Source organism: Diabrotica virgifera, chromosome 5 (assembly GCF_917563875.1).
Source record: "Diabrotica virgifera virgifera chromosome 5, PGI_DIABVI_V3a".
Taxonomy (NCBI): domain Eukaryota; kingdom Metazoa; phylum Arthropoda; class Insecta; order Coleoptera; family Chrysomelidae; genus Diabrotica; species Diabrotica virgifera.
The window spans coordinates 19,008,219-19,024,877 of NC_065447.1; the positions used below are offsets into that span (position 1 = coordinate 19,008,219).

Sequence of the window (16,659 nt, forward strand, 5' to 3'; positions counted from 1 at the left end):
AAGTATTTTTGAAAAATTTAAACGCAGAATGAAAGATTACGTTATTAGCGAAGGCCGAAAGTCCCTGAGAACTTCTATAATGTTTATTTTAATAAGTTACAGGGGTGAAAAACTAAGAGAAAATTTAGTGTGATTTTTAATTTCAAATATATCATTCAAAATAAACTTTTTATTTATTCTAAGGGACTTTCGGCCCTCGATAATAATTTAGTCTTTCATTCTGCGTTTAAATTTTTCAAAAATATTTATTGGTTTTTTCAGGATTCGAAAAAAATTAACACAATGCCGGGGTAATATTTTCCAAATCTATCTTTGTCTTACAACGCACTCAGCCGAATATAATATAGGGCTTTTCATCGATTGTCATTTGTTTCGAGCTTCTGTCATGTGTCACATAATATTAATATATCTACGCCATACGTCTTTGGTTTGTGTCATTGGTATTACCAATAACGTATGACGTAGATATATTAATATTATGTGACACATGACAGGAGCTCGAAACAAATGACTGTGAATGAAAAGCCCTATTGTCAGCATATATTGTCAGTCAGACACTGACAATCAGTGACAATTTTAAATATTTGACATTGCATCGGGAATATGTTGAGTTATTGATTAAATATTATTGATATATAGTGTATTTGATAAATAATTGATTTAAGACGTGAACTTAATAAAAAGTTATTTATTGTGTATTATTTGTGGAAGATCCAAGAAGAGAATACATCAGGATAATATATTCTGTGATCCAAGTATTTTGTTGTTAAACATTATTGTGTATTATTTGTGGAAGATCCAAGAAGAGAATACATCAGGATAATATATTCTGTGATCCAAGTATTTTGTTGTTAAAGATGTTCAAAATTGTAAGCGTTCCATAACAATATATTATTAAAAAATCACTTTAACACTTTTCCTCTTTTCTCGATTGAGTATTACTCTATGTTGTACAAATAAATTATTACAACCACTGAATACATAGTTAGTGAAAATATTATCACCTTTATTAACTGAATTAATAATTTGCAATTATAAAAATAACAGTTATCCAAGAACATTCAAAACCCATCTCTTTAAATTAATGATGACATTTTCAAGTAGAATGACATTCTAGTAATGTTTACATATCCATACCAGTGTGAATTTTACTACACGTAATTTGCCGTGTAAAGACAGAAAAAGTAGGGATACACGTAAAATATTTGCGAATTATGTACCCATAGCCTTAAGTGAATAATTAGAAAAATACACGCATTTTAAGTGAATACCTTAATAAAAAAACATTCTTGAAATACTCTGAATTAAATCTTGAGCATATGCTTGACTAGCTGCATTACTTTCTTCTTGCGCCGCAATCCTTAGCTCCCCCAGTGTCATAGGAGCGGGAATTCCTTTCCGAATATGACGTTTTAACCCTTAACTACAGACATCCCAATATTATCACGTAAATACAGACTCCCGGTATTTTTTACCGGTCATTATAAAATAGAGTCAAATTATAAAGTTAATAATAAAAAACAAAAACGTTTTGCATTATGTGTTTTTATGAAGTCTCTAGATATGGGAAAAATGGTAAAATGAGTGATTTTAATAATATAATACAAGATTTTTGAAGAATAATCTATTAAACCAGAATTTTGGTAACATTTTTGGTCTATTGAAACAAACGGCCATAAATGCTATGGACAAAAATTTAAACTTTTTTTTAACAAATAAACGTAACATAGAATCACAAAGGAAATATAAAATAGCATCCACGAAAATTTTTACATCCATGAAAAAAAAATCTGCAAGGGGTAAAATTGTAATAAAATTAAATGGCAATTCCATTTTTGCAAAGTGGCCTCAAAATTTTCATCTTCAAATTTAACTTTCATTGAAGGTCCAGGATGTCTTCCACAGTCCATTTCTTTACTTTTTCCCCAAAAACACAAAAAAATAATGTAAACATTTCAGATTTACAAATATAGTACTCATATAAAAATACTCCCTTAACACAGACATCCGGTAATTTTTACCGGTTAAGATTTTTGATGTGTACCAGAAAAGAAAATATTGACAATACACAATACACGCTTTGACTAGCATTGTTATACAAACTGCCCGAGAGGTACAGAGACACATGAACTTGTAAGTTGTGAGGTTACCACGAAATCCACATTTTGGGAATGCCCGCCGGTAAAAAATACCGGATGTCTGTAGTTAAGGGTTAAAGTGACACATACTCGATCGGATTTAAATCCGGGATATGCGGTGGCCAATACAATCTTTCAAATTGAACCTCATCAACGTAAGTATTCACTATTCTAGCGGCATCAGGACTTGCGTTATTGTGCATTAGCACGAATCTATCCTATCCAATATGGACGGCAAATAGCAAAATACAATATTCTGAAACGTTTTCAATGTACATGTCAGCTGATATTCGCCCAAATTACCTCCACACGTTTGGTATGACCTTCCCAGCCTAAACCGCCCCATAGCATTATACCGCACATAGGCATAACCAGGTTATAACCCCCCCCCCATTTGGATGTACTTTGAGCTCTATACGCTTAACACCATTACTATTCCTTCCCCCCCAGAGACCATCAAGTAGTTGTAACCCCCCCCTTAGGATCATCCTGGTTACACCTCTGATACCGCCAACATCAAAACTAACGCCCTGTATGAGGTTACAACTGGCATACCGTTCACCAACTCTTCTGTAGACATTTTCGTCCATTTGGCTTCCGTAATTGAATTGTGGTCTGATCTGTGTAAATACGTTTAGAAAGATATTTCGTAACTACACATTTCAAGTTATGGTGTCATAACATAAATATTAAATATTTTTGTCCATAAGTGTATAGCAATAAGCTTACCAATAGGCGATAGGCCTTTTTCTGGCCCTGGCAAACCAAGGGCTCTTATATCACGGGAGGTCGAAGTACGAATACTGGCGGGGAATAAATTTTTCTTTGTCGTTCAACATCTAATGAGGTCAAAGCTTTTCTCAAGACGTGCCAAAATCCAAATGTACAAAACCATAATACGACCAGCAGTGACATACGGAAGTGAAACATGGGTTGCGTTCGGACGACCACAGCGGCTGACTGTCAGCAGAAATCGACCGAGTGGTTGTATCCAACGCCGATATGAAAAGCTTAGTATATCTCTCATGGACGTTGAGAAAGAAAAAAATCAATAAACTTTTAGTATGGGAACACAAAATCCTGTGAGTTATACAGGGTGTAACAAAAATACAGGTCATAAATTAAATCACATATTCTGGGATCAAAAATAGCTCGAATGAACCTAACTTACCTTAGTACAAATGTGCTCATAAAAAAAGTAACAGCCCTTTGAAGTTACAAAATGAAAATCGATTTTTTCGAATACATATATCGAAATCTATTACAGATTTTTTATTGAAAATAAACATGTGGCATTCTCATGGCAGAAACATCTTAAAGAAAAAATTATAGTGAAATTTATGCACCCCATAAAAATTTTATGGGAGTTTTGTTCCCTTAAACCCCCCCCCCCCCTAACTTTTATGTACGTCCCAATTAAATTATTTTTGTGGTACCGTTTAGTTAAATTCAATATTTTTAAAACGTTTTGCCTTCTAGTATTTTTTCGATAAGGCAGTTTTTATCGAGTTGAGGCTTGTTTTTTAACATGTTAACATAAACATTTTATGGCGTTTTGTTCCTTTAAACCCTCCAAATATGTGTGTACGTTCCAATTATACCATTACTGCGATATTACCCTTTGTGCTATTATCAACCATACCATTAGTTAAACACATGATGCACATTTGATCGAGATGTGCCTTCTTTTTTAATATGGTTCAAAATATACCTAAAAATGTAATTATAAATAAATTTTCATATTATTACCAAGTCTCCATAATCGTAAATACCTACTTAACCATATACAAATATGTGGTGGATTTGACAAATATTCAAAATATCTCGATAAAAACTGGCTTTTAGAAAAAGTATTAAGAGGCAAAAAAGTTTTAAAAACATTGTGTTTAACTATTGGTACTACAAGAATAATTTAATTGGAACGTACACAAAAGTTTGGGGGGGTTTAAAGGAACAAAACCCCCATAAAATTTTTATGGATGTCCAAATTTCATTATAATTTTTTCTTAAGATGCTACTGCCAGAAGAATGCCACATGTCTATTTTCAATAAAAAATCTGTAATAGTTTTCGATATATTGGAAAGAATCGATTTTCATTTTGTAACTTCAAAGGGCTGTAACCTTTTTTATGTACATATTGTACTAAGGTAAGTTAGGCTCAATCGAACTATGTTTGGTCCTAGAATATGTGATTAAATTTATGACCTGTATTTTTGTTACAACCTGTATATGGTCCTTGCAGAGATAGTGTGACAAATGAATGGAGGAGCAGATACAGTAAATTAGAGACTCTCTTCGAGCAAGGAAACATCGTGAGATACATAAAAGCCAATAGACCAAGACGGTCAGGCCACGTGGTACGGACTGATGATGACAGACTGATTATCAATGTGTTTTGAGAAAGGCCAGATGGTAGAATACCGGCAAGACAGCCTAGAAAAAGGTGGAAAGATGCAGATAAATAAGACCTGGAGAAGATGGAAGTGAGACCATGGGAAATAATAGCACAGGACCGGAACCAATGAAAGACAATAGTAAACGCGGCCAAAACTCACCAAGAGTTGTAAAAGGCAAAGATGATGATAATCTTATATCAAACATACATCCAACCTTCTCATAGCAAGAGTAAGGCCAAATTTGCCGTAGGTACTATGATAAAGATTCGCCTACAGGACTCCAATTGGAGTCGTCGATGCAACTAATGGTTTTAGTCTAAAATTAGCAGTCTTGACTGCTTTTGAGCAACACAGCAAGAAAAGAGGGGCAACTAGTTCCGTTAAGTTAGATAAGATTCCTATGGGCTCTTGAATAGCTGGAGTGGGTATTAAAAACCACCATTAGAACATCTACATGCCATTTCCATTATTTGGTTTACTGACTTAGCCTTTAGATAAATTAAAATAATCACATCAAATTTAGTTATTTCTACTTGATTTCTACAAGGTAGAATAGTACGGAATCAAATAGACTACATCCTAATAAACCTCCGATTTCGAAACAATATTTAAGATGTAAAAACTTACCCCGGCGCTGATATAAACTCGAATCATAATTTACTCTGCTCCAAAATACAAATTAAATTAAAGAAACTAATAAAGCCAACTAAGCCTAGCAAGATATATCTCGACTCCCTTAAAAACCCCCAAACGCGCGACACATATCGCAGCAGATAAATAGTAAAATGCACAGAATATCAAATATACCAAACGAAAACAGAACTATTAACGAATGTTGGTACGATATTCAAAACTTGATTTTAGAGGACGTAAGAGAATCTTTAAAAACACCTGCGATGTTGGCAAAAAATGACTGGATGAACCAAGAAATTCTAGACCTAATGGAAGTTCGACGGAAATAAAAAAATAGAAAAACAGTACAAAGAATGGGAAAGATGCATCACTGACCTTTTTGATGATGTTTCTCGAGAAAATGCTCCACATACTGCCTGTGGCAACCAGTTAGACAGAGGTCAGAAAAGCAATACACCAAGCCAAAAACAATAAAGCACCCGGACCAGATCAAATTGCTGCTGAGCTACTTAAACTTTTGGATGAGGAAATCATTACCTACTTAACCACTTTCTTTAACAACATTTACAACGAAGGAAAAATACCAGATTATTGGTTGGAGTCATTGTTTATAACGTTACCAAAGAAAAGCAGGCCCACCAAATGTAGCGATTTTAGACTAATCAGTTTGATGAGTCACGCACTTACATATTTTTTCAAACATATTTTTACGAATTATACAAAACTGAGTATTCCTTCTGTTAATCTGGGCTGATTATCGGAGAATAGGCCATTTTTGGGAAAAGTTATTTACCAGCAATTTTATTGCTGGAATCGAATTATAAGATCCTATATATTAATAATATAGGTAAGCAAAGTCCGAAGATAGTGTGCTACTTTTTTTATAAACAAAATGGCGCACGAAAATCGTGTTTTTTTCAATTATTGCTCTATAACTCCGAAGATTTTAACTTTACAACAAAAACACTCAAATAAAAATTCACCGTGATTAAATTCTGCATAGAGACGCGTTTTTTCCGATCTGCTTCGACGAAAATTTTCCTCGGAAAATGCGGGTTTTCCCAACAAAATCTTTAATTTTCAAATAAAGTTTTAGATAAGTAATTATCTACCAATAATTAAATAATTTGGTGACTTAAAAGCCTCTTTGGTTTAGATTATAGTTCCAGAAGCTGATGAAAATTAAACGAATATTTTAGCAACAATTCAATTGTAAATTAATAATTTACGGTCGCAATAATAACCAAAATAATTATGATACACTAATCAAGCTTTGAAATCTTATAAAGATAATATGCCTATTTAATATTTTGTCGACAAAATATGAATTTTTTATTTTTTTGTATAATCTTTAAATGTTTAAAAAAAATAGTTATAAATAAATTAACGTTTCTCAGAAAGTTTTTATTATATTATAATTTAAAAAAATAGCTAAAATGGGCATTTTACATATCTTTAAAATGAATGCTTTAAAACTTTTTTGCAACCATTTGTAAAATAGTTATGAAACAACAAAGTAATCATACGATTACTACTGTGTTTATACTTTTTTATTCTTTCAAAGCGTAGAAGTGAGTTTAAAGTACAAGCTAATCATTTACAAAAAAATATCGATTATCAGTTTAATAGTTATATTTTAATTAAAGATTATAAATATATTTTTTGTAATTTACTGTAGCATAACATTTTCACTCGGAGCGACGACCGGCCGCGTGATGTACACTTTTAATAAATAATGCATGCTGCGTGTCAGTCGCTTCGAGTGAACAATTTAGCTCCGACTCTGTATCAGGCCTACGTTTGCGCTAAAAATTACAAAAAAAAGTGTTTTTAATCTTTGATTAAAATATAACCATTGCAGTAATTTTTGACATTCTTTGTGAGTAATTAGGTTGTACCATAGACTCACTTTTAAGCTTTGAAACAATTAAAACTAATTATAAACAACGGAGATTTCGTATATTTACTTTGCTGTTTCATAACTTTTTTGCAAATGGTTGGAAAATTTTTTTAAAGCATTCATTTTCAAGACCTTTGAAATACGCATTTTAAGTATTTGTTTAAATTAGAATATAATGAACAATTTCTGAGAAATGTTAATTTGTTTATAACAATTTTTTTAAACATTTAAAGATTATGCAAAAAAATGAAAAATTTATATTTTGTCGACAAAATATTAAATAGGCATCACACCTTTATAATCTTTCTAAGTTTGATCAATGTCTCATGATTATTTTGGTTGTTATTGCTACTGTAAATTGTTAATTAACAATTGAATTGTTGCTAAAATATTCGTTTCATTTTCACCGGCTTCTGAATTTATAATCTATAACAAGAAAGATTTATTTCACCAAGCTATATAATTATTGATAAATAATTACTGGCCCAAAAAATTTATTTGAAAATTCCAGATTTTGTTGGGAAAACTCACATTTTCTGAGGAAAATTTTCGTCGGAGCAAATCGGGAAAAACATGCCTCTATGTAGAATTAAATTGGGGTGAATTTTTATTTGAGTGTTTTTGGTGAAAAGTTAAAATCTTCGGAGTTATAGACCAATAATTGAAAAAAACACGATTTGGGGGCGCCATTTTGTTAATAAAAAAAGTAGCACACTATCTGCGGACTTTGCATACCTATATTATTAATATATAGGATCATAATATTCGATTCCAGCAATAAAATTGCTGGTAAATAACCTTTCTTTGTACTTTAATAATTAGACCAGCGTATTATAACTATTTTTTTTTTCAAAATTTAAAGATTATGCAAAAAAAAGAAAAATTTATATTTTGTCGATAAAATATTAAATAAGCATCTCATCTTTATAATCTTTATAAGTTTGATCAATGTATCATGATTATTTTGGTTATTATTGCAATCGTATTGTTAATTAACAATTGAATTATTGCTAAAATATTATAATAATAATAGAATAAAAATTTATTTGAAAATTCCAGATTTTTTTGGGAAAACTCACATTTTCTGAGGAAAATTTTCGTCGGAGCAAATCGGGAAAAGCATGTCTCTATGCAGAATTAAATTGGGGTGAATTTTTATTTGAGTGTTTTTGGTGTAAAGTTAAAATCTTCGGAGTTATAGAGCAATAATTGAAAAAAATAAGATTTGTCGGCGCCATTTTGTTTATAAAAAAAGTAGCACACTATATGCAGACTTTGCATACCTATATTAATAATATATAGGATCTTATAATTCGATTCCAGCAATAAAATTGCTGGTAAATATCCTTTCTTTGTACTTTACTAATTAGACCAGCGTATTATAACTATTTTTTTTTTTTCAAAATTTAAAGATTATGCAAAAAAAAGAAAAATTTATATTTTGTCGATAAAATATTAAATAAGCATCTCATCTTTATAATCTTTATAAGTTTGATCAATGTATGATGATTATTTTGTTTATTATTGCGATCGTAAATTGTTAATTAACAATTGAATTGTTGCTAAAATATTCGTTTAATGTTCATCGGCTTTTTTAATGTTGTTCTGAAGCGATTTTCTTGTGGCATTTTTATAATCAAGTATATTCAAATGGGAAATAAGCCACAATTTTACCTAAAAATGATTTTATTAACGTTTCGACGCCCAAATCGGGTGTCGTTGTCAAAATACAAAATAATACTAAATAAACAAAAATGTTGTTGCTTAGTAAAAAATTCTTCTAATAATTTATTTAATCTGACTCATTTATATCGGCAATTCAGACACGTATTATACATTTTAAAGTAGACGACTTTAAAATGATATTGCCAATATTGATGAGTTGCGTTCCTGGGACGACTTTACTAAAAGATAGTTCATTCGATTACATGAAATCAATCCCAACTCAAGAATATCCGCCACAAAAAATCATAGCATGTGATCTGTCTTTAAAAAGACAACCAAATGCAACGGTGGCACTGAAATTCTCGCGTTAGAGATTCCATAGTAAATCACGAGGGAAAACCAGGAAAAACCTCGTGATACTATCCCGACATCGTAAGTATTTGGGTTTACATTTAGTTTACTCTCAAAACTAATACCAAATTCTGACTTGATATTTTAAATTTTAAATAATACTAAAATACTAAATATGTACTAAGTCGATATGTTACTGATTTACTAATTGTGGTATTTTCTTTCTATTGACTTCCTCCTTTAATATGGGTAACCACATCCTACTGCATTCTACCGAGGAATTTGCGACACAATTGGTTTCATTTAGCATAATTAGAGCCGCTTCTTTGATTTTTCTCTTTTTACTATCTGCTTCTTTTAGGACTATCCACTGAACTCTATGTTCATTATCCCATGCGTGTTGACATATTTGAGATCTATCAAATTCTCTATTTTTTATATATAAATTCTCTCCATATTAAAGGAGGAAGTCAATAGAAAGAAAATACCACAATTAGTAAATCAGTAACATATCGAGTTAGTACATATTTAGTATTTTAGTATTATTTAAAATTTAAAATATTAAGTCAGAATTTGGTATTAGTTTTGAGAGTAAACTAAATGTAAACCCAAATACTTACGATGTCGGGATAGTATCACGAGGTTTTTCCTGGTTTTCGCTCGTGATTTACTATGGAATCTCTAACGCGAGAATTTCAGTGCCGCCGTTGCATTTGGTTGTCTTTTTAAAGACAGATCACATGCTATGATTTTTTGTGGCGGATATTCTTGAGTTGGGATTGATTTCATGTAATCGAATGAACTATCTTTTAGTAAAGTCGTCCCAGGAACGCAACTCATCAATATTGGCAATATCATTTTAAAGTCGTCTACTTTAAAATGTATAATACGTGTCTGAATTGCCGATATAACTGAGTCAGCTAGATTTTCTACAAAGTTATCGCAACCCTCTGAAGTCAGTCACTAACCAGATAGACTCTCTGAGGTCTAAACAGATAAAAGAAAATAGAAAAAGACTACGACCAATAGTAGAGTCTAGTGTTCTTAGGTCGACAAAATATTCCTTTAAGAGGCCATCGTGATGATGGTCTTCTGCTTCTGGACGAAGATGCTGGATCTAGCAATGAGGGGAATTATTAAGGTTTAAAATCGCATCAGAAGATAAGACTCTTAAACAACACCGATCCTCAGCATCTTCAATATACATTCCAGCATCAGTCAATTGATAACATGTTGTGGCAAAAAAATAATTGAACAAATAATGAATCAGTTTCAAAGTGCAAATTATTACTCCGTAATATCTGACGAAAAGACCGACGTATCTCACGTGAAACAGATTTCTCTAAATTAGAGATACGTACAAAATAACAGCATTCGTGAAGATTTGTCAAGTTCATTGACGCTTATGAGAACATAAAAATAATTAGTGAAAATCAAGAAAGAGAGTAAGAACAAGGCCAGACAAGGGAAGCATGGGGAAAAATAGTATTAAACTTGTTAAAAGAACTGCACTTAAATCCGAAAAAATGTGTAGGAATCGGTACTGACTTTAATAATACTTTAATAACGATAAGTTTTGAATGACTTTATGGCACTCAAAAGTGTGTGAAAAGTGCCTTAAAACTCACCATTGTAAGCCTATTTTTTAAAAATTACCTCCAGACCCCACGGTACCCCTCCCCAAAAGAGGTCATGGCCCCTCCCGAAAATCGGTCCTGGGTCCGCCCTTGCTTGTAAACATGTCTGAATACGGACACGGCACCTGAAGAAGAAGCCTTGATTTGTAAAGTATTCATCAGGACAAGATCAGGACTTATTTCTGAAGTTCGATCTCCCGAATTCATAGTTACTTTCACTAGCACTATAATAGTAGTGCAGTGTATAATCAAAATGGCAAATAATATAAGGAATTAGGGAATATTAAAATAATTAAACGTTCTACTTAAATAATATATTTACACTACTTGAACTTTACAGCTTTTAGTCTCTAGTGTTATAAAAAAAATAAAATAATATAAACAAAGAAAAACAAAACCTACATTGAATGTACGTAAAATATTTAAATATTATAATAAATAATACTTTCTACACTTAAATTCTTTACCTTAAAATATAAAGATTCAAGTACTTCGTTATCGGTTATAAATAAAAAAACAGTTAGTCATTATTCGCTGGAGCTTAATGACTCTTTGTCTTTTTAAAAAATAATTACAGTTGAGTAAATTTGACAATTCATAATACTCAATAATCGTCAAATAACAGGTCAATGGGCATATGAGCTGTTTTTGGTACCAAAAAAATTTTGTAAAGTGCATAAAAATAGGCATATTTTGTATAGTCGTCATCATTTGCGTTAAAATGATATTTTTACATATTGTTTCCCTTTTTAGCGCAACAATTATAAAAAAAGTTCACTGGTATACATAACAGTCTGGTTATTGCTTTTTTAGCTCGCATAAAAATCGTTCAAACACAATTTTCAAACTAAAATGGAAATTTTCGACTAGGTATTACCAATTTTTTAAAATTACAGTACTCAAAAGAGCACTGGGAAGTATTTTCATCGAAACAAAATCAATTCAAAGAATAATTGCACATATTTTAATAATTTCATATCTCTTCAAATATCTAAAAACTCGTAGTGTCACAAAAACAATCATATACACTTCGTCTTAATTTTTAAGTTGCGGTTTTACAGTAGAAAGTGTTTATATTTACATAATCATAATCAACACAAATAATCATATAATAAACTAAAGTCGAATCATTTTTTGCTTGACCAATAGTGTCCATATTTGCTTTATACGGTATACGGCAAACTAAACATTACTGAAATTCGTATGCCTCAATGTGTCGGGCGCAGAAACGTACTGAGTTGATTTCGAACGTCATTATAACTTATGTGAATGTCGTGATAATGTTAGGTGCTTCAAAATGGTTCTCATTTTTGCAGAAAAATTGTTTATGGGTGAGTACAATTTTCGGCCATACAAAAAAGGTCACGAAAACGGTCCAAGCTTAAAATCAACAATCGTTTCGGCAGTCCTGTCACACTGACAAGGAGTCTCTTCGAATACTGCGCGATAATTTTGGGAGTTGCCCTCAACAGAACTAACGCCACCAGATGCGTACATATGGGGAATGCTAAAGGAGTCAGACAGATCCACCGTCTGCCATTTCGGAATTGCGGATTAGAATTAAAGATTTTTTCATGTCAGAGGCAGTAGCGGATTTAAAAATTTGCATTGGGAGGGAAAATATGCCTTAGGGGGAAGTTCCAATGAAAAACCAACCAAGAGACATAAAAAAGATAAGCTCAGATTACATAAAAGACATAAATAATAAGTTATACATATTAAGTTCTCTTAATTTTCTTAACTAGCGTGTTTATTGAGTTGAATTTGTCTTTCTGTGGTTTCAGTTGCATGTCAGCTAATATATTTTTGTTTGAACATTTTTTTTTTAATTTTGGATCGTGTTAGGGTGGAATTTTCTAATTTTCCCTTCCCGTAGATCCGCCACTGGCCAAAGGACATCTTTAACATCTGTTTTATCGGGAACGTGCGTCGTCGTGAATAATGTTTGCAAGGCTATATCATGTATATTAGATATATAAATAATCATAAACATTTCAATATTCATTTCAGTACTGTTTATTATGTCGCACACTGTATTTATGTATAGTCGATTCGCTAAACTCAGACACAACTGCCTGATGATTTTAGCAGGTAATTTTTTGTTTTTTGCCAATATTGGCAAAATTGATAGCTATTTAGTAATTATTAACTAGTTAGTATTTTTTTTTTTGCCAATTTTACCAAATTGGCCAAATTACTTGCTAAAATCACTAGCCAGTTGTGTCTGAGTTTAGCGAACCGACTATACCACGAAGAATCTGTCAAAAGAAAGCTTTAAATTAGGGGGCAATTTAGAAGTGTCCTCCAATCTGGATAGTGGACGTTTTACGACATAATACGAAAACCACTCAGAAAACAGAGTGGAGCCCTGATAGAAAGAAGGAAGAGACGCAGGCCCCGAAGATCTTTCAGGAATGAAGCAATGGAAAGAAGCTGGCAAAACAGAAACAACTGGAGAGGGCGGTTGAGTGAAGGAATACAGTAAAAACTGCGAAAATCCTTAGTATATATACTTAGAACAAGATATTAATAGAAGCTCTTATATTAATAATGCTAACTGAATTATTAAAAATCAATAATATTAAACATTTAAGTGAAAAGAAAAACATACCAATTAGGAGACATCCAAGGAAGGTTAGTAGTAGAACAATTAGAAGAAGAAATAAATAAGCCATCGGAAAGAACAGTTGCCTAATTGTCTAGTCGCAACATCGGGGGTCCTGTGGGCATTTTTAGCTCGCCGCGATTTGATGGTGGTATTATAGGTTTTTTGGGTCGCTGAATCCAATATAAGTGGTCTGGAAGCCCAAATGTGGTGCGTTTAATTGTTATTAACAAATTATGTTAAAATTAGGTGTTTTTCAGGAATTATTAGAAGTAAATAAATTGTATGCCAAGTTTCATGTCGTTCCAAGTGGTTTTTTAAAATTTAGAGCAAAAACCGTGAGTAAACGTATAGGCTATTGATTATGTACTATAGAAAGGAACTACAACGTTAACGGGGTTTTATTATTTCATATGGTCAATGAATCTCTATATATGAAAAAACCGCGGAGTGCTACCATTTAAAGGGGTGCGTTTTTGAGAAATGGGTGAATTAGTCCCTTGGCACAGGTTACATTAGGGTGAGTTCTATGCACTTTTGGTACAAACATGTCTACATAAAAATTTTTCCTGGTTAAATTTCCTATATAAATATAACTTTTTAAAGTCAAAGATACTTTTTTTTTACAAAAATATATTCAAAAGAAAAAGCACAAAGAAACCCAAAAGAAAGAAATTTTGTTTTTTGTCCCATAACTTTTGTCCACGAGGATATAGGTATAGACATTGCTTCACAGAAAAAAAACTTACATATTTTGTCTTTAAAATGATGTTTGGTAAAGGTCATTAGGATTTACAGTTTTGGAAATATGATTTTTCAAATTTCGTCACTCACAGCAATTTTGGGCAGTTTTCCTTGTTATTTCGCAAATATTGTTCTGTAACTTTTTTCTACGTAACTTTAGGCATATGCAATGGTACATGTAAGAGGAATAGAAATCAATTACCTTTAAAATGTTCTACTGTATAATGTTCTACGACTTCTTTTAAAGAGGTTATCTTTTTCAAGACTTTATACACTTTTAACGAGTTTTTATATTTTTTACGATTATTTTTTAAATTTCCCATTATAACTTTTTTTTTCTACACTTAGGTATATATTATATAATAAAAAAGAAAACTTATTCTGTTTACTTTAAAATGGTGTATTATAAAAAATTCTAGGATTATTTTTGAATAAGATATTTTTTCAAAATGTAAAAGTACTTGCAACGATTTTTGATTTTAGGATTATTTTTTAAATTTCTCATTATACCTTTTTTATGTGATTGTGTGTTATGATTGAATCTTATTTTTTATAGGCAATACTTTGGATCCACTTGACTCGGCCGGGCAAACTTCAAAATATGGATTAATTCCAATATTTACTGTCAAAGCTCCTGCACCACAAGCTTTGCTTGAGAAAATATCATGTAAATGTACCAAATGGTGTACAAAAAATTGCGGTTGTAGGAAGATAGGAATTAGTTGTTCAATATTCTGCAAAGGATGCATGTGCATGGGTACTAATTGTGGGAACTCTAAGATAACAAGTGTCAGAGGAAGATATTGAAGCTAATGCTAACGAAGAGATGGACTTTGATTTTGAAAATTTTTTAAATGTCAACGTTTAAATAATTTTAACTAAAGTGATGTTTTCTAAGATTAATGTTTATGTAATTTTTGTAAAAGAAATAATTTTAAATAATACAGGTAGAAAAATATCAAACAATCACTCGGTTTCCATTACATATTTAAATATAGATGATACACCATTTTAAAGAACAGAAAGTAAGCCCTCTTTATTGAGCAACATTTAGTATATTCATGTACAAGAAAGAAAAGTTATAATGAGAAATTTCAAAAATAATCCTAAAAAATATAAAAAAAAATTTATATTAGGTATTATATAATATATAATATAATATATTATATATACATTGTATAATATAATATTATATAATATATAATATATTATATAATAATATTATTTTATTTTTATATTATATCATAAAAAATCGTTAAAAGTATAAAACCTTGAAAAACCATAATCTCTTTAAAAAAAGTCGTACAACGTTACACAGTGGACCATTTCGAAGGTAATTGATTTATATTCCTATTACGTGTACCATTGCATATACCTAAAGTTACGTAGAAAAAAGTTACAGAACAATATTTGCGAAATAACGAGGAAAATTGCTGTGATTGGCGAACTTTGAAAAATTATATTTCGAAAACTATAAATCCTAATTACCTCTACTAAACAACATTTTAAAGAAAAAATATGTAGGTTTTTTTTTCTGTAAAGCAATGTCTATACCTATATCCTCGTGGACAAAAGTTATGGGACGAAAAACAAAATTTCTTTCTTTTGGGTTTCTTTGTGCTTTTTCTTTTGAATATATTTTTGTAAAAAAAAGTATCATTAACTTTAAAAAGAAATATTTAGATAGGAAATTTAACCAGGAACAATTTTTATGTAGACATGTTTGTACCAAAAGTGCATAGAACTCACCCTAATGTAACCTGTGCCCAGGGACTAATTGACCCATTTCTCAAAAACGCACCCCTTTAAATGGTAGCACTCCGCGGTTTTTTCATATATAGATGTCCATTGACCATATGAAATAATAAAACCCCGATAACGTTGTAGTTCCTTTTAGCTATCTTATTTTGAATATAATCAATAGCCTAGTATTATAAACCGTTATTTTAGCAATAATTTAATAATAACAAAGTCGGAACGTGGATTAAGCTATCACGACTAGTGACAATCGATTTAGCGTATAAAAATACTATGAAAAAGACTACAAACTTGCTGTAGATAACGCATTTCGAGCTTTTCGGCGAATAAACAATTATTTTGTTATTAACAAAGTAAGAACACATTTTGAGTAATCGCAACTAGTCGCATTTGATTCAGCGACCAAAAATACGCCAGAGAAGACCTCAATACTATCAATTTTTTTACACGGCTTCTAATAATTCCTGAAAAACACCTAATTTTACCATAATTTGTTAATAACAAATAAACGCACCACATTTGGGCTTCCAGACCGCTTCCATTGGATTCAGCGACCCAAAAAACCTATAATACCACCATCAAATCGCGGAGAGCTAAAAGTGCGACTATGTTGCGCCCTATGTTGCGAGTAGACTATAAGATAAGAGAGAGAACAGATTGTGGTGGTCTCTGTGCCAAAACTAAATCTTAAACTGTCTTTTTACTCGTTTACTCACAAATTGAGTATGTACTAGGAATCAAATTCGTTGGATTTTTACCTAGATAAATTCATCCTGTCGTGGAATGCACATTGTAAATTCTTCACCTTCGTTTACTCACAAATTGAGTTTG

The 16,659-nt window shown here is 31.4% G+C and overlaps 2 protein-coding genes across 2 annotated transcripts in view; both read right to left on the reverse strand.

The window, feature by feature from the left end:
• LOC114332503 (cytochrome P450 4V2-like) overlaps nucleotides 1-10,928 on the reverse strand; it is a 33,428-nt gene extending 22,500 nt beyond the window's left edge. The window contains exon 1 of the mRNA XM_050651195.1: nucleotides 10,741-10,928. Coding sequence (XP_050507152.1) covers nucleotides 10,741-10,928 — 188 coding nt within the window. The remainder of the gene's footprint in view (nucleotides 1-10,740) is intronic.
• A 92-nt stretch (nucleotides 10,929-11,020) lies between these two features.
• The window catches only part of LOC114333027 (serine/threonine-protein kinase GA29083), a 147,148-nt gene continuing 141,509 nt past the window's right edge, over nucleotides 11,021-16,659 (reverse strand). Inside the window, exon 8 of the transcript XR_007698420.1 lies at nucleotides 11,021-16,586. The gene's annotated coding sequence lies outside the window, so the exon portion shown is untranslated. The remainder of the gene's footprint in view (nucleotides 16,587-16,659) is intronic.